This window comes from Ranitomeya imitator, chromosome 1 (genome assembly GCF_032444005.1).
Source record: "Ranitomeya imitator isolate aRanImi1 chromosome 1, aRanImi1.pri, whole genome shotgun sequence".
Lineage (NCBI taxonomy): Eukaryota > Metazoa > Chordata > Amphibia > Anura > Dendrobatidae > Ranitomeya > Ranitomeya imitator.
Window position 1 is genome coordinate 651,958,766 of NC_091282.1, and position 23,254 is coordinate 651,982,019.

At 45.7% G+C, this 23,254-nt stretch overlaps 1 protein-coding gene across 1 annotated transcript in view; it reads left to right on the plus strand.

The window, feature by feature from the left end:
• The window catches only part of SV2A (synaptic vesicle glycoprotein 2A), a 185,574-nt gene that overhangs the window by 63,975 nt on the left and 98,345 nt on the right, over nucleotides 1-23,254 (plus strand). The window contains exon 2 of the mRNA XM_069728698.1: nucleotides 1,663-2,497. Coding sequence (XP_069584799.1) covers nucleotides 1,915-2,497 — 583 coding nt within the window. The 5' untranslated portion in view covers nucleotides 1,663-1,914. The remainder of the gene's footprint in view (nucleotides 1-1,662; nucleotides 2,498-23,254) is intronic.

Below are 23,254 nucleotides of genomic sequence, written 5' to 3' on the forward strand. Positions count from 1 at the left end.
AGATGAGAGGCGTCTGTAATTTACATCATAGGTAGACCTCAACTATGGGAGACAAACTGAGAAAAAAAAATCCAGAAAATCACATTGTCTGTTTTTTTAACATTTTATTTGCATATTATGGTGGAAAATAAGTATTTGGTCAGAAACAAAATTTCATCTGAATACTTTGTAATATATCCTTTGTTGGCAATGACAGAGGTCAAACGTTTTCTGTAAGTCTTCACAAGGTTGCCACACACTGTTGTTGGTATGTTGGCCCATTCCTCCATGCAGATCTCCTCTAGAGCAGTGATGTTTTTGGCTTTTCGCTTGGCAACACGGACTTTCAACTCCCTCCAAAGGTTTTCTATAGGGTTGAGATCTGGAGACTGGCTAGGCCACTCCAGGACCTTGAAATGCTTCTTACGAAGCCACTCCTTCGTTGCCCTGGTGGTGTGCTTTGGATCATTGTCATGTTGAAAGACCCAGCCACGTTTCATCTTCAATGCCCTTGCTGATGGAAGGAGGTTTGCACTCAAAATCTCACGATACATGGCCCCATTCATTCTTTCATGTACCCGGATCAGTCGTCCTGCCCCCTTTGCAGAGAAACAGCCCCAAAGCATGATGTTTCCACCACCATGCTTTACAGTAGGTATGGTGTTTGATGGATGCAACTCAGTATTCTTTTTCCTCCAAACACGACAAGTTGTGTTTCTACCAAACAGTTCCAGTTTGGTTTCATCAGACCATAGGACATTCTCCCAAAACTCCTCTGGATCATCCAAATGCTCTCTAGCAAACTTCAGACAGGCCCGGACATGTACTGGCTTAAGCAGTGGGACACGTCTGGCACTGCAGGATCTGAGTCCATGGTGGCGTAGTGTGTTACTTATGGTAGGCCTTGTTACATTGGTCCCAGCTCTCTGCAGTTCATTCACTAGGTCCCCCCGCGTGGTTCTGTGATTTTTGCTCACCGTTCTTGTGATCATTCTGACCCCACGGGGTGGGATTTTGCGTGGAGCCACAGATCGAGGGAGATTATCAGTGGTCTTGTATGTCTTCCATTTTCTAATTATTGCTCCCACTGTTGATTTCTTCTCTCCAAGCTGGTTGGCTATTGCAGATTCAGTCTTCCCAGCCTGGTGCAGGGCTACAATTTTGTTTCTGGTGTCCTTTGACAGCTCTTTGGTCTTCACCATAGTGGAGTTTGAAGTCAGACTGTTTGAGGGTGTGCACAGGTGTCTTTTTATACTGATAACAAGTTTAAACAGGTGCCATTACTACAGGTAATGAGTGGAGGAAAGAGGAGACTCTTAAAGAAGAAGTTACAGGTCTGTGAGAGCCAGAAATCTTGATTGTTTTTTTCTGACCAAATACTTATTTTCCACCATAATATGCAAATAAAATGTTAAAAAAACAGACAATGTGATTTTCTGGATTTTTTTTTCTCAGTTTGTCTCCCATAGTTGAGGTCTACCTATGATGTAAATTACAGACGCCTCTCATGTTTTTAAGTGGTGGAACTTGCACTATTGCTGACTGACTAAATACTTTTTTGCCCCACTGTATGTATGCATGTGGCATGGCTCCTTGTCTAATAATTGCTTTCTTTCTTCTAGAGGAAAGCCAATTTGAATTCATGTTCCTTATATACTAATATGCTATATATTTATTTTTCAGGAGCTAAGAAATCTCCTTTCCTGGGATGTTACTTTGCGGAGAAGTATAAGGATACATGAGACCCTCAATCTTTGAATATTTACGGCTTTTCCTACTCCTGTGATGCTCATCTCTTCAGCCACAGTCTCTTAAGAGGAGCTGTCCACCCTGCCAAGTGCTGAACCCAATAAGGAGGTTGAAAAATTCTGGAAGAAAAGCATAGATAGTATTCACATTTTCCTAATAGGCTAGAAAGGCTTGTAATCGGTCACCATGGATGAAGCATTCAGAGATCGGACTGCTTTTATACGAGGGGCCAAAGACATTGCTAAGGAAGTTAAAAAACATGCGACCAAGAAGGTTGGAAAAGGTGTTGACAGGATGCAAGATGAGTACACAAAACGCTCCTACACTAGGTTTGAAGAAGACGACGATGACGATTATCAACCACAGGACGGCTACTACCGCGGCGACACAATAAATGATGACGAAGGGGGCTCCAGCGATGCCACTGAAGGCCACGATGAGGACGACGAGATCTACGAAGGGGAGTATCAAGGAATCCCCCGGGCAGACTCCATGAAAGGCGACAACCTCATCGACAACCAGCAGCTTGTAACCGAATTTAAAGATTTTGAAGATCTAGAAGGTCAGAAAAAGAAGGACAAGGAAGAGCTGGCCCAACAGTATGAGATGATCCTTCAAGAATGCGGACATGGAAAATTTCAGTGGACTCTCTATTTTGTTCTTGGACTCGCTCTCATGGCTGACGGGGTAGAAATTTTTGTAGTCGGGTTCGTCCTGCCAAGTGCGGAGAAGGACATGTGTTTGTCAGACTCAAACAAAGGCATGCTAGGTAAGTCACTTCTGCTGCTGCATGGTCCATTATACTACACTAATAATGGGGGAAATGAATCAATACTGTTGTAAGATGCAATAGGAAATATTCTATAACAATTTTGCAAAACATCGGATGTCCCCAAAGGGCCACCGTATATAGGCGTATTAATGGTCATTAAGGAATTTAACTATTTTAGGTGAGGCTGTTTGCAAAGTAGAGCATCTAAAAGTCATTTTTAAAGGTTGACGTAAGTCTTGTTTAATGAAACCCTCAGAATTCCAAAAAATAATAGAAATGGATTTTAGATTGTATTCCATTTTTGTTTTTAAGGGGTCAATCTACTATATAATTGTCTAAGGGTCACTTCCGTCTGTCTGTCTGTCACGGATATTCATCGGTCGCGGCCTCTGTCTGTCATGGAAATCCAAGTCGCTGATTGGTCATGGCAAAACGCCCACGACCATTGCCACGACCAATCAGCGACGGCCATAGTCTGGCAGCGAAATGGCCGCTGCTTTACTGCCCTGCAGTCAGCGCTGAGCGCTCACACAGGGTTAATGCCAGTGTTAACGGACCGCGGTGTAACGCACTCTGTTAACGCAGCTATTAACCCTGTGTGACCAACTTTTTACTATTGATGCTGATTATGCAGCATGAATAGTAAAAAGATCTAATGTTACAAATAATAATAATAAAAAAAAAGGTTATTCTCACCCTCACCCTCCGATGTCGCGCGCTGTCCTCGGCAGTGCAAGCGGCAGGTTCTGGTGCCAAGGATGCTATGCGAGAAGGACTTGTCATGACGTCACGGTCATGCGACCGCGACGTCATCACAGGTCCTGCGCTCATACCAACCCTGGGACCGGAAGCTGCCGCGTGCGGTGCACAGGCGACAGGACTTCAAGGGGCCTTCGGAAGGTGAGGATATGTTTATTTTTTATTTTAAGTCTTTTTTAACCACGCATACAGTGCCCACATTGCTATATACTACGTGGGCTGTGTTACATACTGGGCTCTGTTATATACTACATCTCTGCTGTATACTATGTAGCTGGGCAATATACGTGACTGTGCAATATACAATGTGGCTGTGCAATATACTAAGTGCTCTGTGTTATATACTACGTAGCTGTGCAATATACTATGTGGCTGTGTCGGTTCTGTTATATACTACGTCAACTGTGCAATATACTACGTGGCTCTGTTATATACTACGTGGCTGTGCAATATACTACGTAGCTATGCAATATGCTACGTGCCTCTACAATATACTACGTGGCTATGTTATATTCTACGTGTCTCTGCTATATACTATGTCGCTGACCAATATACTACATAGCTGTGCAATACACTACGTAGCTGTGCAATACACTATGTGACTGTGTTATATACTACGTGGCTGTGTTATATACTACGTAGCTCTGCTATATACTACGTACGCTGTGTTACATACTACGTAGCTCTGTTATATACTACGTAGCTATGTTAGATACTACGTCGGGTGTGTTATATACTACGTCACTGTGCAATATAGTACGCAGCCTGTGCTGTATACTACCTATATATTCTAGAATACCCGATACGTTAGAATCGGGCCACCATCTAGTTAACAATAAGTGTCTCCCTGCTGGATTGCAGTGATAGGCTGTAGTATGTAACAAAACCTGTTTAGGTTCCTTGCAGAGCCATCGCAGGGGAATATTGGTATCACACAGGGTCCATTTATATTAATGGGTTGTCTGGGTAATCCAGGACAGGACATCCACAGCGAAGGACTCTCCTTGTAAATACTTTCCATTGTGGAGAGCAGATGAAAATCCTAAATAAAGATCCCAAAATATTAAAGGGATAATCAATTATTAATGATGTTTAAAATAAAAAATATATATATTTTCCTCCTGTCCCGATGCTGGTCCTACAGTCTGAGCCCAGTGTCCCCCTGTTCGACCTCGAAGGAGAAGAACATTGTTTCTTCCGCTCTAACGGAATTCTGAAGCCGATCAGAGTCTCTTGATTGGCTGCAGCTGTTACGTGACATTGTTTATGTCACAAGGCCAGAAGAGAGAAGAGAAGCAGTGCCAATACACATAAGAATACATTATTTATTTCTTTTATGCAGCACCCTGCAACCACTTTAACTCCCAATTTGAATATACAAATGGGTTCTCTAAACTGAGCAACCCCTTTAAATCACATATAAAACACATTTGTTCTCCACCTCCAGTACGTATTCTGATGGGTATAGAAGCATAAAACATAAATCATCATTGTCGGTAATGAGGCTGAATTCCCCCGGCGCCACTTCTAGCACAGTCTCCTTCAAACGACCTTCAGATCCTTTCTAGGAGATCTACAAATCTGAGCTCCCAAGAGGAGGAAATCCATTGATCCGTTAGAAATCTCTATGACAAACAGCTTTCTTCATCGATCATTTTTTTTTTTTACTGGGGAGGTCGTGATATCCTTTTACAGAATAGAAATTCATAACCCCCTCCCCCATATATTTCCGCAAAGGTTTCAGGTCGTATGCAGTGGCGGCGATGGCAGATACAAGGGAGGTGGTGAGAAGTCATTCTCTTTTCTCGCAGCTCAGTAGGAAAGCGGCTCATTGAATTATTGGTTACGGTGGTGTCGCTCAGCACAATGTACGAGCACGGGCTGAGAATCAAAGGATAGTCGGCTTTGATGTGAGCTCAGCATTAATTGATTTCAAGCATACATAATAAGCATAATAAATATTTTTTAAAGGAGTTTTCTAGTAATAGAGAATCACGGCCGCTTTATTTCAGAAACAGTGCCCCTGTTGTAAATGGGCTGTGTATAGTACTGCACTTCAGCTCAATTAATGGGGATGAGGCTGTGCTGAAGAAAATCACATAGAATATGAAGGGTGGTGCCGTTTTTTGGAATAAATCCTCAAAAGACAACCATGGTCTGGTGACCTGTAAATAAACGTTTAACCTATCCATAGGATAATTGATAAAGATGTTATCACCAGGCATCCGACCATAACAAAACATGAGAAGATCCAAAGTCTCCAGTGTGAATGGAGTAGTAGTGAGCATGTGTGACCACTGCTCCAGTCACCATATATAGGAGAGCTGGTCACACAAACTCTCTAACACTCTGGTCACCGTGTATAGGAGAGGTGGTCACACACACTCTCTAACACTCTGGTCACTGTCTATATGAGTGGAGGTCGTACATGCTTACTACTGCTCCAGTCGCCTTCTGTAGGAGAGGTGGTCACACAAGGCTCGCTACCGCTCCATTCTCCGTGGTCGCACACGCTCACTATCGCCTCACTAACAGTCTACAGGAGAGGTGGTTACCAACGCTCATTACTGCCCAAGTCACTGTCTGCAGGAGAGGTGGTCACCAACGCTCATTACTGCCCAAGTCACTGTCTGTAGGAGAGGTGGTTGTACACACTCACTAACACTCGGGTCACCATCTGTAGAAGAGGTGGTAGCAAATGCTCACCACTGCTCCAGCAACTGTCTAAAGGAGAGGTGGTCGCACATGCTCACTACTGTTCTATTCACTGTTGTAATGCAACTACTTTCACGACTGTGTGGTAAAGAGGCAGTGACCCAGGTTAGTCCAACTTAAAAATCTTCATTTTGGCAACTTACAAACATACCTCAAACTTTGTCCTCCAGTTTGCGGCTGTGTCATCCATAACAGCTGATTATCAAATCTGTTGCCGGGGGCGACTGCTTCGCAGTTATACTAGTTGGTGAGTCAATGGCTTTGCTTTCTCTGGCTCTGGCCTGTGTTTTGTCTCACAGAGCCTCCTGCTCTCATGCTTGCAAATCCAAAACTGACACACCCAAACTTTAACTGAATGTTTAAATGTGAATCGTGGACATGGGCCTATCCCAAGACCCGGAGTGAAAGGAAATATCTGCCCAAACACTATCCTGCGCAGACCTCTCCAAAAATAAAACCCATGTCAGGTTTTCCTAGATCTGAATAGTCAAATAGCTTAACCAAGTCCACACTCTTTTATTTTGCATTGTAACCAGAGCTGTGGCTGTAATTACAGCGCTCTCCAGTGGGTTTAGTATGCTTCTATGCATATCCTGGGGAACACATAACAACCCTCATATATGATTCTCCTCACATTCCCTACCTCTGTTCAAACTTGGGGTTGTTGAACACTTGTCACCATACAGAGTGCCTGTGACAGGGCATCAGAATTTCCTGGCGCTTACCCAGCTCAATGTTCCAACAAGAAACTAAAGTTTTGCAGTGACAGAAACCATCTGGTGCCTCGAGCATCCCTCTACTTGGCATATCTCATCCAGACCAGGGGTGAAAGGTCCGTTACCAAGCTACATTGTCACCGGAGTAAATAATAACATATTGACTCCAAGGCCCAATTAATGGCCAAGAGCTCCTTCTCCACTACGCATAATTTTTTTCTGCTCAAGTAGGTGATAACATGTTCTTCTCCATTCACCTCCTGTGACAGAACCGCTCCTAGGCCTACCTCAGATGCATCCTTTTGCATGATAAAGCCTTCTTGAATTTGGGACTGGTGAGCATGGGCTGTCTGCACGACGCCAACTTCATGGACTGGAATGCTTTCTCTGCCTGAGGGTTCCACTGAACCATGACCATTTTCTTTTCCTTTAAGAGATAGGTCAGGGGTGCAGATCTCCCTGCAAAATTAGGTATAAATCGTCAGTAATACCCAATAATGCTTAGGAAAGCTCTTACGTGTCTTGCGGTAAGAGGCTGGGACCAGTTTTGAATGGCCTCAATTTTGTTTATTTGAGGTTTGATAACCCCCGGCCAATGATGAACATCAAGTACTGGGCTTCCTCAAGATCTACTGCACATTTTTTGGGTTCACTGTCAAGCCCGTTGCTTGGAGAAAATTCACTACCACTTGCACCTGGGACAAGTGGTTATGCCAGTCAGTACTAAAGATGATAATATCATTGCATACTGATGCATTCTTCTGATGGAACTCTAAAACTATGTCCATCATCCTTTGGAACGTGGCCGGAGCACCATGTAACCCAAAAGGCAAGACGACATAGTGATAGCGGCCTTCCGGTGTAATGAAGGCGGTCTTTTCTTTCACCGACTGTCAGTAAACCTTGGCCAGATCGAGCATTGTGAAGTACTGGGCCTGCCTCAGTCTCTCAATCAACTCATCCAAAAGGGGCATTGAATAAAGGTTAAATTTTCACAATTCTTTCAATTTCTGGAAATCGTTACAAAATCGCAATGATCAGTCCAGCTTTGGAATCAATACAATGGGACTAGCCCACCCACTCCTAGACTCCTCAGTAACTCCTAGCTGGAGCATTTGTGTCACCTCAGCCTTCGGTGCATGGTACAGTTTCATTCACACCCTTACCCAAGGCTCAGTGACAATGACATTGTGCATTACAGATGTGCAGCCGGGCAGTTCTGAGAATATAGTTAAAAAAAGGGGGGTCCAAGAAGAGTGAAATGCTAGACACTCAAAACATGATTAAATGCACTCTGATATCTATAGTGCTCTTGTACAGAGATACAAAGTGATTCCAGCAACATTTTATAAAATCAATTGTTTATTAAGGTATATTTAAAATTAAAACATACAAGTAAGAATAATTATAAAAACAGGGTGGGAATAAACCTCCAAAGGGGGGAGATGCACACAAAGCCTGGGTCAGCACTTTGGTCACATATGGGTTATGTGTCCTCGGTCCGGAATCCCAGCACTTTGGACACAGCAGATACCCGGCTCCGACCAAGTGCTTCCCCCTTTTGTACGAGTGGTGATTCAGCCTGTGTTCGTGCGGTGGAATCACCGCATCCTATATGCTAGACATGCTGCAGTCTAGAAAGATGCGCCGCGTGTCCGGTTACGCAAGTCTGCCACCTGCGTGTTTTTACGCATAGTGGAGATGGGATTTCATAAAATCCCCTCCACTATGCTGTAACATCTGGCCACAGCGGATTGGACACTGCGGCTGTACGCAGCAAATACTGAAGGTATATACGCCCCATGGAAACATGCCCTAATAACTATCCAGTGTGAGCTAAATTGTTGCAGATTTGGCATTTCAGAATATACACTGCATTGTAAAGCTGTGTTAATGTCAAAGGTTTCCAAACAAAAAATCCATAAAGTGCTTAGTGCAATAAGGAAACCCAATTAAGGTACAGTGGGTACGGAAAGTATTCAGACCCCTTTACATTTTTCACTCTTTGTTTCGTTGCAGGCATTTGGTAAATTCAGAAAGATTCATTGTTTTTCTCATTAATGTACACTCTGCATCCCATCTTGCCTGAAAAAAATCAGAAATGTAGTAATTTTTGCAAATGTATTAAAAATGAAAAACTGAAATATCACATGGTCATAAGTATTCAGACCCGTTGCTCAGTATTGCGTATAAGCACCATTTTGAGCAAGTACAGCCATGAGCCTTTTTGGGAATGATGCAACAAGTTTTTCACACCGGGATTTGTGGATCCTATGCCACTCTTTCTTGCTGATCCTCTCCAGTTCCGTCAGGTTGGATGGTGAACGTTGGTGGACAGCCATTTTCAGGTCTCTCCAGAGATGCTCAATTGGGTTTAGGTCAGGGCTCTGGCTGGGCCAGTCAAGAATGGTCACAGAGTTGTTCTGAAGCGACTCCTTTGTTATTTTAGCTGTGTGTTCTTAGGGTCATTGTCTTGTTGGAAGGTGAACCTTCGGCCAAGTCTGAGGTTCAGAGCAGTCTGGAAGAGGTTTTCATCCAGGATATCTCTGTACTTGGCCGCATTCATGTTTCCTTCAATGACAACCAGTCGTCCTGTCCCTGCAGCTGAAAAACACTCCCATAGCATGATGCTGCCACCACCATGTTTCACTGTTGGGATTGTATTGGGCAGGTGATGAGCAGTGCCTGGTTTTCTCCACACATACCATTTAGAATTATCACCAAAAAGGTCTATATTCGTCTCATCAGACCGCAGAATCTTATTTCTCATAGTCTGTGAGTCCTTCATATGTTTTTTTTTTTTTAGCAAACTCTATGCGGACTTTCATTTGCCTTACACTGAGGAGAGGCTTTTGAGTCGCCCACCAGGGCAATGGGGATACTCGGTACCGAGTCCGGTCGCTCTTAAAGCTGATGTCACGATAGCTGTGACCCGGTCCGTGGCCCTGGGTGCTCACTTAAAAGGAGAAAAGTCTTTTAAAGGGGATTTGGTAATAAAGAATTTGCTCGTGACGCCACCTGTGGTGTTCGGTCAATAATGACCGACGCTGCTTGAAGGGGTTCTCTGGGGTGATGTTGTTGCAGCAGCAAGATGGTGACGCTTCCCACAGGTAAAGCAGGGTCCCCAGGGCTTCCAAGGTGCATGGCAAGAATGGTGTATGCCAGCAAATAAGTGGAAGACACAGAATGTTAAAGTCTTTACCTGGTTTACTGGCAGTAGCAGTCCACAGTCCAGAGTACCAGGTACAGGTGATGGTATGGCCCGGCCGGCCTGAAGGAAATGGTAGATCCCTCTCCTAGGTGAGGTCCATAAGCCTTTCCTATGTTATGTTTGCTAATGACAGGTGTTATGAAGGCAATCCAGAAACACAGTGTGCTTAGCGATCAGAGCGCACACAGTGATCTGACAAATACCCAAAAATACAAGAACGAGCTCTGAGACGTGGAAACTCTGTAGACTGCACACCTGATCCTATCCTAAACACAACTAAAAGCGGCTGTGGATTGCGCCTAACAACTACCTAGGCAACTCGGCACAGCCTAAGAAACTAGCTAGCCTGAAGATAGAAAAATAGGCCTGACTTGCCCCAGAGAAATTCCCCAAAGGAAAAGGCAGCCCCCCACATATAATGACTGTGAGTAAGATGAAAAGACAAAACGTAGGGATGAAATAGATTCAGCAAAGTGGGGCCCGATATTCTAGGACAGAGCGAGGACAGTAAAGCGAACTTTGCAGTCTACAAAAAACCCTAAAGCAAAACCACGCAAAGGGGGCAAAAAAAACCCACCGTGCCGAACTAACGGCACGGCGGTACACCCTTTGCGTCTCAGAGCTTCCAGCAAAACAAAAGACAAGCTGGACAGAAAAAAAGCAACAAAAAAGCAAAAAGCACTTAGCTATACAGAGCAGCAGGTCACAGGAACAATCAGGAGAAGCTCAGATCCAACACTGAAACATTGACAAGGAGCAAGGATAGCAGCATCAGGCGGAGTTAAGTAATGAAGCAGTTAACGAGCTCACCAGAACACCTGAGGGAGGAAGCTCAGAAGCTGCAGTACCACTTGTGACCACAGGAGTGAATTCAGCCACAGAATTCACAACAGTACCCCCCCCTTGAGGAGGGGTCACCGAACCCTCACCAGAGCCCCCAGGCCGACCAGGATGAGCCGCATGAAAGGCACGAACATGATCGGAAGCATGAACATCAGAGGCAAAAACCCAGGAATTATCTTCCTGAGCATAACCCTTCCATTTAACCAGATACTGGAGTTTCCGTCTAGAAACACGAGAATCCAAAATCTTCTCCACAATATACTCCAATTCCCCCTCCACCAAAACCGGGGCAGGAGGCTCAACAGATGGAACCATAGGTGCCACGTATCTCCGCAACAACGACCTATGGAATACATTATGTATGGAAAAGGAGTCTGGGAGGGTCAAACGAAAAGACACAGGATTGAGAACCTCAGAAATCCTATACGGACCAATAAAACGAGGTTTAAATTTAGGAGAGGAAACCTTCATAGGAATATGACGAGAAGATAACCAAACCAGATCCCCAACACGAAGTCGGGGACCCACACGGCGTCTGCGATTAGCGAAAAGTTGAGCTTTCTCCTGGGACAAGATCAAATTGTCCACTACCTGAGTCCAGATCTGCTGCAACCTATCCACCACAGAATCCACACCAGGACAGTCCGAAGACTCAACCTGTCCTGAAGAGAAACGAGGATGGAACCCAGAATTGCAAAAAAAAGGAGAAACCAAGGTAGCCGAGCTGGCCCGATTATTAAGGGCGAACTCAGCCAACGGCAAAAAGGACACCCAATCATCCTGGTCTGCAGAAACAAAACATCTCAGATATGTTTCCAAGGTCTGATTGGTTCGTTCGGTCTGGCCATTAGTCTGAGGATGGAAAGCCGAGGAAAAGGATAGGTCAATGCCCATCCTACCACAAAAGGCTCGCCAAAACCTTGAAACAAACTGGGAACCTCTGTCAGAAACAATATTCTCAGGAATGCCATGCAACCGAACCACATGCTGAAAGAACAAAGGTACCAAATCAGAGGAGGAAGGCAATTTAGCCAAGGGCACCAGATGGACCATTTTAGAAAAGCGATCACAGACCACCCATATGACTGACATCTTTTGAGAAACGGGAAGGTCAGAAATGAAATCCATCGAAATATGTGTCCAAGGCCTCTTTGGGACCGGCAAGGGCAAAAGCAACCCACTGGCACGAGAACAGCAGGGCTTAGCCCTAGCACAAATCCCACAGGACTGCACAAAAGTACGTACATCCCGTGACAGAGATGGCCACCAGAAGGATCTAGCCACTAACTCTCTGGTACCAAAGATTCCAGGATGACCAGCCAACACCGAACAATGAAGTTCAGAGATAAGTTTATTAGTCCACCTATCAGGGACGAACAGTTTCTCTGCTGGACAACGATCAGGTTTATTCGCCTGAAATTTTTGCAGCACCCGCCGCAAATCAGGGGAGATGGCAGACACAATAACTCCTTCCTTGAGGATACCCGCTGGCTCAGATAAACCCGGAGAGTCGGGCACAAAACTCCTAGACAGAGCATCCGCCTTCACATTTTTAGAGCCCGGAAGGTACGAAATCACAAAGTCGAAGCGGGCAAAAAATAACGACCAACGGGCCTGTCTAGGATTCAAGCGCTTGGCAGACTCGAGATAAGTCAAGTTCTTATGATCAGTCAATACCACCACGCGATGCTTAGCTCCTTCAAGCCAATGACGCCACTCCTCGAATGCCCACTTCATGGCCAACAACTCTAGATTGCCCACATCATAATTACGCTCAGCGGGCGAAAACTTCCTGGAAAAGAAAGCACATGGTTTCATCACTGAGCAATCAGAACCTCTCTGTGACAAAACCGCCCCTGCTCCAATCTCAGAAGCATCAACCTCGACCTGGAACGGAAGAGAAACATCTGGCTGACACAACACAGGGGCAGAACAAAAACGACGCTTCAACTCCTGAAAAGCTTCCACAGCAGCAGAAGACCAATTAACCAAATCAGCACCCTTCTTGGTCAAATCGGTCAATGGTTTGGCAATGCTAGAAAAATTACAGATGAAGCGACGATAAAAATTAGCAAAGCCCAGGAACTTTTGCAGACTTTTCAGAGATGTCGGCTGAATCCAATCCTGGATGGCTTGGACCTTAACTGGATCCATCTCGATAGTAGAAGGGGTAAAGATGAACCCCAAAAATGAAACTTTCTGCACACCGAAGAGACACTTTGATCCCTTCACAAACAAAGAGTTAGCACGCAGGACCTGAAAAACCATTCTGACCTGCTTCACATGAGACTCCCAATCATCTGAGAAGATCAAAATGTCATCCAAGTAAACAATCAGGAATTTATCCAGATACTCACGGAAGATGTCATGCATAAAAGACTGAAACACAGATGGAGCATTGGCAAGTCCGAACGGCATCACTAGATACTCAAAATGACCCTCGGGCGTATTGAATGCAGTTTTCCATTCATCTCCTTGCCTGATTCTCACCAGATTATACGCACCACGAAGATCTATCTTAGTGAACCAACTAGCCCCCTTAATCCGAGCAAACAAGTCAGATAACAATGGCAAGGGATACTGAAATTTAACAGTGATCTTATTAAGAAGGCGGTAATCAATACACGGTCTCAGCGAACCATCCTTCTTGGCTACAAAGAAGAACCCTGCTCCCAGTGGTGATGACGATGGGCGAATATGTCCCTTCTCCAGGGATTCCTTCACATAACTGCGCATAGCGGCGTGTTCGGGCACGGATAAATTAAATAATCGACCTTTAGGGAATTTACTACCAGGAATCAAATTGATAGCACAATCACAATCCCTATGCGGAGGTAGAGCATCGGACTTGGGCTCTTCAAATACATCCTGATAATCAGACAAGAACTCTGGGACCTCAGAAGGGGTGGATGACGAAATCGACAAAAATGGAACATCACCATGTACCCCCTGACAACCCCAGCTGGATACCGACATGGAATTCCAATCCAATACTGGATTATGGGTTTGTAGCCATGGCAACCCCAACACGACCACATCATGCAGATTATGCAACACCAGAAAGCGAATAACTTCCTGATGTGCAGGAGCCATGCACATGGTCAGCTGGGCCCAGTATTGAGGTTTATTCTTGGCCAAAGGTGTAGCATCAATTCCTCTCAATGGAATAGGACACCGCAAAGGCTCCAAGAAAAACCCACAACGTTTAGCATAATCCAAATCCATCAGATTCAGGGCAGCGCCCGAATCCACAAACGCCATGACAGAAAACGACGACAAAGAGCATATCAAGGTAATGGACAGAAGGAATTTGGACTGTACAGTACCAATGACGGCAGACCTAGCGGACCGCTTAGTGCGCTTAGGACAATCAGAAATAGCATGAGTGGAATCACCACAGTAGAAACACAGACCATTCAGACGTCTGTATTCCTGCCGTTCAACTCTAGTCATAGTCCTATCGCACTGCATAGGCTCAGGTTTAACCTCAGGCAGTACCGCCAAATGGTGCACAGATTTACGCTCGCGCAAGCGTCGACCGATCTGAATGGCCAAAGACAAAGACTCATTCAAACCAGCAGGCATAGGAAATCCCACCATGACATCCTTAAGAGCCTCAGAGAGACCCTTTCTGAACAAAGCTGCCAGCGCAGATTCATTCCACTGAGTGAGTACTGACCATTTCCTAAATTTCTGACAATATACTTCTATATCATCCTGACCCTGGCACAAAGCCAGCAAATTTTTCTCAGCCTGATCCACTGAATTAGGCTCATCGTACAGCAATCCGAGCGCCAGGAAAAACGCATCGACACTACTCAATGCAGGGTCTCCTGGCGCAAGAGAAAATGCCCAGTCTTGAGGGTCGCCGCGCAAAAAAGAAATAATAATCAAAACCTGTTGAATAGGATTACCAGAAGAATGAGGTTTCAAGGCCAGAAATAGCTTACAATTATTTTTGAAACTTAGAAACTTAGTTCTATCTCCAAAAAACAAATCAGGAATAGGAATTCTTGGTTCTAACATAGATTTCTGATCAATAGTATCTTGAATTTTTTGTACATTTATAACGAGATTATCCATTGAAGAGCACAGACCCTGAATATCCATGTCCACACCTGTGTCCAGAATCACCCAAATGTCTAGGGGAAAAAAAAAAAGTGAACACAGAGCAGAAAAAAAAAAAAATGATGTCAGAACTTTTTCTTTCCCTCTATTGAGAATCATTAGTTGGGCTCCTTGTACTGTTATGTTTGCTAATGACAGGTGTTATGAAGGCAATCCAGAAACACAGTGTGCTTAGCGATCAGAGCGCACACAGTGATCTGACAAATACCCAAAAATACAAGAACGAGCTCTGAGACGTGGAAACTCTGTAGACTGCACACCTGATCCTATCCTAAACACAACTAAAAGCGGCTGTGGATTGCGCCTAACAACTACCTAGGCAACTCGGCACAGCCTAAGAAACTAGCTAGCCTGAAGATAGAAAAATAGGCCTGACTTGCCCCAGAGAAATTCCCCAAAGGAAAAGGCAGCCCCCCACATATAATGACTGTGAGTAAGATGAAAAGACAAAACGTAGGGATGAAATAGATTCAGCAAAGTGGGGCCCGATATTCTAGGACAGAGCGAGGACAGTAAAGCGAACTTTGCAGTCTACAAAAAACCCTAAAGCAAAACCACGCAAAGGGGGCAAAAAAAAACCACCGTGCCGAACTAACGGCACGGCGGTACACCCTTTGCGTCTCAGAGCTTCCAGCAAAACAAAAGACAAGCTGGACAGAAAAAAAGCAACAAAAAAGCAAAAAGCACTTAGCTATACAGAGCAGCAGGTCACAGGAACAATCAGGAGAAGCTCAGATCCAACACTGAAACATTGACAAGGAGCAAGGATAGCAGCATCAGGCGGAGTTAAGTAATGAAGCAGTTAACGAGCTCACCAGAACACCTGAGGGAGGAAGCTCAGAAGCTGCAGTACCACTTGTGACCACAGGAGTGAATTCAGCCACAGAATTCACAACATTTCCTACTTGTGCTGATGTGCGAGGTCCCTGCTGCCTGAAGCTTGCTGGCAAAGTACCCCTTCCTTCCCCTGTCCTGGGACAGGTACCTGTATGGCGGGCAGCTTGACTTGTTTTACAGGGTCTCTATCACGACCCGGGTTCTTCAAGTGCTAGTTAGTCTTCAGGTGTGGTGTGGGCAAATTACATACAGTTCAATGTCCTACGGTTCTGCTATGTGTCCTAGAGTACAACAAAGCCTCGAGCTCCCGGTGCCCGCTTCCTGCACTTCGACTCTGAGGGTGCCCGGTCACAGTTCCCCTCTGAGCCCCTTGCTTTCTCCACTGTCCTACTTTCCTCAGTAGCTCCACTACATTCAACAACCCCTCGGGTTCTCGTCCTTCCCTGGAGCTGCAGCTCAGTCCTGGCTGCACGGCCCCGTAGTCCGCTCTCTGCTCCAGACTTCCTTTCTCCTCAGTGTCTCTCTCCAACTGAACTCACTCCTCCTCCAGACCAGAATACTTAAAGCTCAGGGAAGCTCCCCTGAATCCGGGTCCTGAGCTCCCCCTTCTGGCCTGGATTCAGAATGTGTTGTGTGTAGGTGCTTACCTGGTAAAGAGAATCCTCCTTGCCTCCAAGCATGACATCGCCCTTCCCGAAAGGAAGGCAACATCACTGTAACAACCGGTTACCTGGGGTGTTACACTTCCGTTGGGCCAATCTGCCATAAAGGCCCGACTGGTGGATGGCTGCAGTGATTGTTGACTTTTTAGAACGTTCTCCCATCTCCCTACTGCATCTCTGGAGCTTAGCCACAGTGATCTTGGGGGTTCTTCTTTACTTCTCTCACCAAGGCTCTCCTCCCACAATTGCTCAGTTTGGCTGCACGACCAGGTCTAGGAAGACTTCTTGTGGTCCCAAACTTCTTCCATTTAAGGATTGGAGGCCACTGTGCTCTTATGAACCTTGAGTACTGCAGAAATTCTGTTGTAACCTTGGCCAGATCTGTGCCTTGCACAATTCTGTATCTGAGCTCCTTGGCCAGTTCCTTTGACCTCATGATTCTCATTTGGTCTGACATGCACTGTAACCTGTGAGGTCTTATATAGACAGGTGTGTGCCTTTCCAAATCAAGTCCTATCCGTTTAATTAAACACAGGTGGACTCCAATAAAGGAGTAGAACCATCTCAAGGAGGATCACAAGGAAATGGACAGCATGGGACTTTACCAAATGGCTGCAATGAAACAAAGAGTGAAAAATATAAAAGGTCTGAATACATTCCGTACCCACTGTAGATCACAGCAACTCACAGTAACTTATATTCAGTGGTATAATATGAGCATAATCAAGAGCATAGCATTTGTGAGGATAAAAGAAACGAATTACATCATCTGGAACTTTAAAGTTTAAGAAGGGATCCAAAGTTTAGACCAGGACAGCCGCACTGCCCGAACCCCTACGCCGTTTCGCCCAACGCTTCTTCCGGGGGTGTCCTTTTATTCCCTTGAAACAAACCCCATGAAACTTCACAAAATAGGGATACCTATATATTTCCATATCCCAAAATGATTAATGAAAAGCCCCAAAGCCAGTGGTCTCATTAAGGCTGCGGGGGGAAATGGTGCCTAGACAGAATATTCATCACCTCTCTAACTGCGCCAAAGCTCTTCCCAAATCTCCTCCTCTTGGACCCATGTCAATCTGATCAATTCCTTTGAGCCTAAAATCCTGAGTACAGCAGTTGTGGTATTGCCTAAAATGACGTGGGATTGTCGTAGGAGTCAAAGGGTCCTCAACATCTTTAGCTTTTTCAATATCCCGAACATGTTGTCAAACTCTTATCTTGAGTATCACCCTTTCCCATTCCCAGGTCAGAATGGGATCCTGCAGATGGGCTGTCCCAATCGTCCCCCGGAATACTTCTAACTCCGGGATCGAAGTGGTCCCCTCGACCTCTCCTACCACCTCTAGGGGAAACCTGTTGGGTTTATACCCTTTCCCTACGAGGGTGACCCTTACAGCAGGTATCCCTGACTCGGGATCTTCGGGTTCCACGACCAGACAGACATTTACCCTAGGAGGGTTCATTTTACTCCCCCACAGGGACAAGAACAGGGGCAAGTCTCTTCCCAAAACAGTCCCATAAGGAAGAGTATTCCCCACTCCTACCACATATATAACCTCCCCACATCACGGTTGGAGACTCGTGGAGTTCGCCATTTTTACAAATTGCCTTGACTTTTCCCCCAGTGGGTTCTAACCCAGAGATCAATGACCCATTGACAAGTGTCATTAGGCTCCTTTAGTACAAGAGAGCCCCTGCCCGAGTCCATTAACGCGCACCTGTATCCTCGATGTAGACGGCCTGGGGATACGTTGATACATCCGCAGTCTATGGGTTCAGCATTCAAAGGGCGGTTAGCAGTTACATGTCCTGGCCCTTGGCACCTGATAGCGGTGGCACAACTAGTCAACAAGACCGGTTTAGGGGAAACTGGTCTCCTGCCACCCTCACTCCGGGGTACCCTCTCAGTATGGGCTCAGTTCTAACTGACCCCAGTACAGGATTGTCCCTTTTTCAGGCTCCTGGGCTTATAGAGGTGAGCGTTATAGCCGCAGAGTCCCATAAGAAGCTCTGAGTGGCCATATAAGACTCGATCTAGTTATCTACATGGTTTAGGTTGCCCGGGTCCCCTTGCCCCACCCAATGCTATATGGCTGCTGGCAGAGCTCTCACAAGTTGGTCGACCACCACCCTCTCTATCATCTGGGTTGGGGTCAACGTCTCAGGCTGCAGCAATTTTTTTTACCAGATCCAATAAGTCAAATGACGGACACCTAAAGGGTTGTGCCTCCACCTGCTGCGCCTTTACATATGTATTGACGCCCATTCAGAGAAGGATCTCATTTTTGAGGCGTCTATAGCCCTGAGCATCCTCTGAGCTGAGATCAAAGTATTCCTTCTGGGTATCTTCCATTAGGAACAGGGCCACCATTTCAGCCCACTGGCAAGTTCACCTGTCCCGTGGTTCTTTCGAAGACCGTGAAGAAGGCTTCCATGTCGTCTTCCGAACTAATTTTCCTCGGCGTTGCCCTGACTTTGTCCCAGGCCTCGGGATGGACCAGGGTCGGTCGTGGGGGAGCTTCTTGCTGTTAGTCTGCTGCTGGTACAGATCCTGCTGCTGTTTCTGAAACTGCAGCAGCTGCTGTTGGGTGAGAACCAACTACTTTATTAGCTCCTCCATATTGTCCACAGGACTGACTTGAAACTTTTCAGGCTTAATTACGGACATGCAGCTTTCTTTAGGGTATGCCTTAGTTCACACTGCCCACATTCTCCACCATATGTAATGCAGCGTCTTTGACGACAGTGTAGTAAAGAGGAAGTGACCCAGGTTAATTCAACTTAAACGTCTTTATTTTGGTAACTTACAAAAATAACTCAAACTTTATCCTCTGGTTTGCAGCTGGATTGTCCATAACAAATAAGTTGCCATAAACCTGGGGGGTGAGTCAATGGCTTTGCTTTGTCCTGCAGAAAGCCTCCTGGTCTCATGCTTACAAATCAAAAATTGACACACCCACACGTTGCGGATTAGCCTCAGCAAATTTTTGTGCGGATTCTGTATCTCTTGGCAGAAAACGCCAGGGCGGGTTTGACGCGTTTTTGTGCGGATTTTGTGCGGATTTGCTGAGGATTTACTGCAGATTTTGTGCGGATTTACTGCGTTTCTTACCCCTGCGGATTTCTATAATGGAATGGGTACAAAAACGCTGCAGATCCGCACAAAAGAAGTGACATGCTACTATCTTTAATCCGCAGCGTTTCCGCATGGAATGTTCCGCACCATTAGCACAGCATTTTTTTTTCCTATTGATTTACATTGTACTGTAAATCACTAGCATTTCTGCAAGGCGAAAAACGCTGCGGATCCGCAGGAAATCTGCAACGTGTGCACATACCCTAACTGAAAGTTTAAATGGGAATTGTGGACATGGGCCACTCCCAAGACCCAGAGTGGAGGGAGAGACCTGCCCCACTACCATTCTACAGATCTCTCCAAAAATAAAAGCCAATGTCGTTTTTTCCTACATCTGACTTGGTGAAATAGCTTAACCAAGTCCACATTCTCTTTTATTTTGCATTGTAACCAGAACTGTGGCTGTAATTCCAATGCACTCTAGCAGGTTTAGTATGCTTTTATGCGCATCCTTGGGGACACATAAGGACCCTCGTATAAGATTCCCCTCACTGCCTCACACTGCCTATTAGGGTATGTTTCCACGGGCAGAAACCTGTAGCGCTTTGGGCACAGCACATGTCCGCTCCGACCAAAGCGCTGCCGGCTTTTGAATGCTGGTGATTCCGCATGTGTTCATTGAACCATGCGGAATCACCGCGTCCTATACATTGGACGGTGATATTGATCTTGCGGAGACGGAGTGTTTCCGCAAGATAAGTAAACAGTCTGCGATCTAGAGAGACGCGCCGCATGTGCGTATACGCAAGGAAGCCGCGGGTGTCCCTGCACGCATAGTGGAGATGGGATTTCTTAAAATCCCATCCACTATGCTGTAACATCTGAACGCTGCAGATGAACGCAGCATCCAATCCGCAGCAAGTACTGACCGTGGAAACATACCCTAAGAGAGTTGGTCGCAAACACTCACTACTACTACTACTACGGTAGGGTTGAGCAGTTCAAAATTGGTAACAGAAGTAAACAGGCGGCACTGGTTTATTCAGTGTAAGAGAACATCAAGGAGCGGCAGACACCGTTAGTAGGGCCAACAAAACAAGTAGGCCAAATGCAGTGTTATATTAAAAACAATTTAACGAGAGCCTGAAGATAGAAGCTAGGGAAAGGCAACCTGGAGAACACCTTGGAGCGGAAGACACCGTTTGTAGAACCCAGACCTAACTTGTAGGCCTAATGTAGTGTTGTTTCAACAACTACTTAACGAGAGCTTCAAAGATAGAAGCTAGGGAGAGGCAACCTGGAGAACACCTTGGAGCGGCAGACACCGTCCCTACAACCCAGACCCAACTTGGAGGCCAAATGCAGTGTTGTTTCAACAACTACTTAACAAGAGCTTGTTGAAGATATAAGCTAGGGAGAGGCACCCTGGAGAACACCTTGGAGCGGCAGACACCGTCTCTACAACCCAGACCCAACTTGTAGGCCTAATGTAGTGTTGTTTCAACAACTACTTAACGAGAGCCTGAAAATGGAATTTCAGGACAGGAAATCTGGAGAACAGCACGGAGCGGCATACACCGTTAGTAGGCCCCAACCAAACTAGTAGCCCCACTGCAGTTGTTCGATTAAAAAACTATTTAACAAGAGCCTGAAGATTGAAGCTCAGGAAAGGCAACCAGGAGAACACCTTGGAGCGGCAGACACTGTTAGTAGGCCCCAACCAAACTAGTAGCCCCACTGCAGTTGTTCGATTAAAAAACTATTTAACAAGAGCCTGAAGATTGAAGCTCAGGAAAGGCACCAGGAGAACACCTTGGAGCGGCAGACACCGTCTCTACAACCCAGACCCAACTTGTAGGCCTAATGCAGTGTTGTTTCAACAACTACTTAACGAGAGCCTGAAAATGGAATTTCAGGACAGGAAACCTGGAGAACAGCACGGAGCAGCATACACCGTTAGTAGGCCCCAACCAAACTAGTAGCCCCACTGCAGTTATTCGATTAAAAAGCTATTTAACAAGAGCCTCAAGATTGAAGCTCAGGAAAGGCAACCAGGAGAACACCTTGGAGCGGCAGACACCGTCTCTACAACCCAGACCCAACTTGTAGGCCTAATGCAGTGTTGTTTCAACAACTACTTAACAAGAGCTTCAAGATAGAAGCGAGAGAGAGGCAACAGAGAGAACACCTTGGAGCGGAAGACTTAGTTTGTAGACCACAACAAAACTTGTGGCCCCAATGCAGTGTTATAAATTTGACAAGCTGAAAATCAGCCTTTTTTTTTTTTTTAGAGGAGGACAGCTGTATTAAGTGGCGCAGACAGACACTGCTAGTAGGCCTTACACCACAAAGTAGGCTCACTGCAGGATGAAAAAAAGTTACATGGGTACACGGTCAGCATTGGTATGCTCAGCGGAGGAAGGAGGGACCACAGACAGACTTAGTAGGCCTAAAATTTTAAAAAATAGGGTCAAAGCAGTTTGAATTATCTTGCAGGGGTACACAGGCAGCATTGGTGTGGTCAGCGGAGTACAATTGGAAGGAGGCACCGCAGACAGACTTAGTAGGCCTAAAATAAAAAAAAATTAGGCTCAATGCAGTTTGAATTATCTTGCAGGGGTACACAGGCAGCATTGGTGTGGTCAGTGGAGGACGATTGGAAGGAGTGTCTGACACAGTTAGTACTCCCAAAAAATAAATAGATGTTAATGTCTCGCAAAACAACAAAACCAAAAAACAAAAGGGTGGCACACTTAGGTACAGGGGTGGGCTCCTCTGCTGAGTTTCAGACATAGTAATTTGGTGCTAAGTATTTACTGGTGTCAATATAGGACACTGACCCTGACTATTTTAACTAGTATCATACATGTCAACAAATTGGTATTGTCAGTGCCAGGCATTGAAGGATGTCAGCGCATAGACTACATTGGTGGAGCTGTGAGAGATAATTTTGCAAGTGTTAGAACAGTGTCTGAGCTGGGGGGGGGAAACTCTCTTGTGGCCGGCGGTACAGGCCCAGGGCCCCTCATGGTGTGTCTGACGTTGGTTGCGCGCCACCACCGCCAGAGACACTTTATTGTACTATGAGGGACCCAGTGGCAGTGCCGTCGACCAAAAACGGGCACACCCACCTCTTCAGACAAACGGCACTCTCACGGGTGCTTGCGCCAAGTGGCGAGACCACGTGGGGGGAGTTAGCCCATTTAGGGAGGTGTAAACATGTCGTATGCTGGACAAACAGCTGCTGCAAATTAAGAGATTGGAACAGTCAGTAAGACCAGTCCACAAGCGAGACCTTTTTATAGGAAAGCTAGGTGTCAGCCGGGAAAGGTGGGGCAAAATAATTCGAAATCCATGAGTGGTTCATTTTAATGAAGGTTAGATCATCAACATTTTGGGTAGCCAGACGAGTCCTTTTTTCGGTCAATATTGAACCAGCAGCACTGAATACTCTTTCTGATAGCACACTAGCTGCTGGGCAAGCAAGCTCCTGCAATGCATATTCTGCCAATTCAGGCCAGGTGTCTATTTTGGATGCCCAGTAATCAAATGGGAATGACGGTTGAGGGAGAACATCGATAAGGGATGAAAAATAGTTAGTAACAATACTGGACAAATGTTGTCTCCTGTCACTTTGAATTGATGCTGCAGTACCTGTCCTGTCTGAGGTCATTGCGAAATCACTCCACAACCTGGTCAGAAAACCCCTTTGTCCAACGCCACTTCTGATTTGTGCAACTCTAACACCTCTGCCCTGTTGCCCCCTGCAGCTCGTGTGAGAACCATCACCGGCGCTGTGTGCTG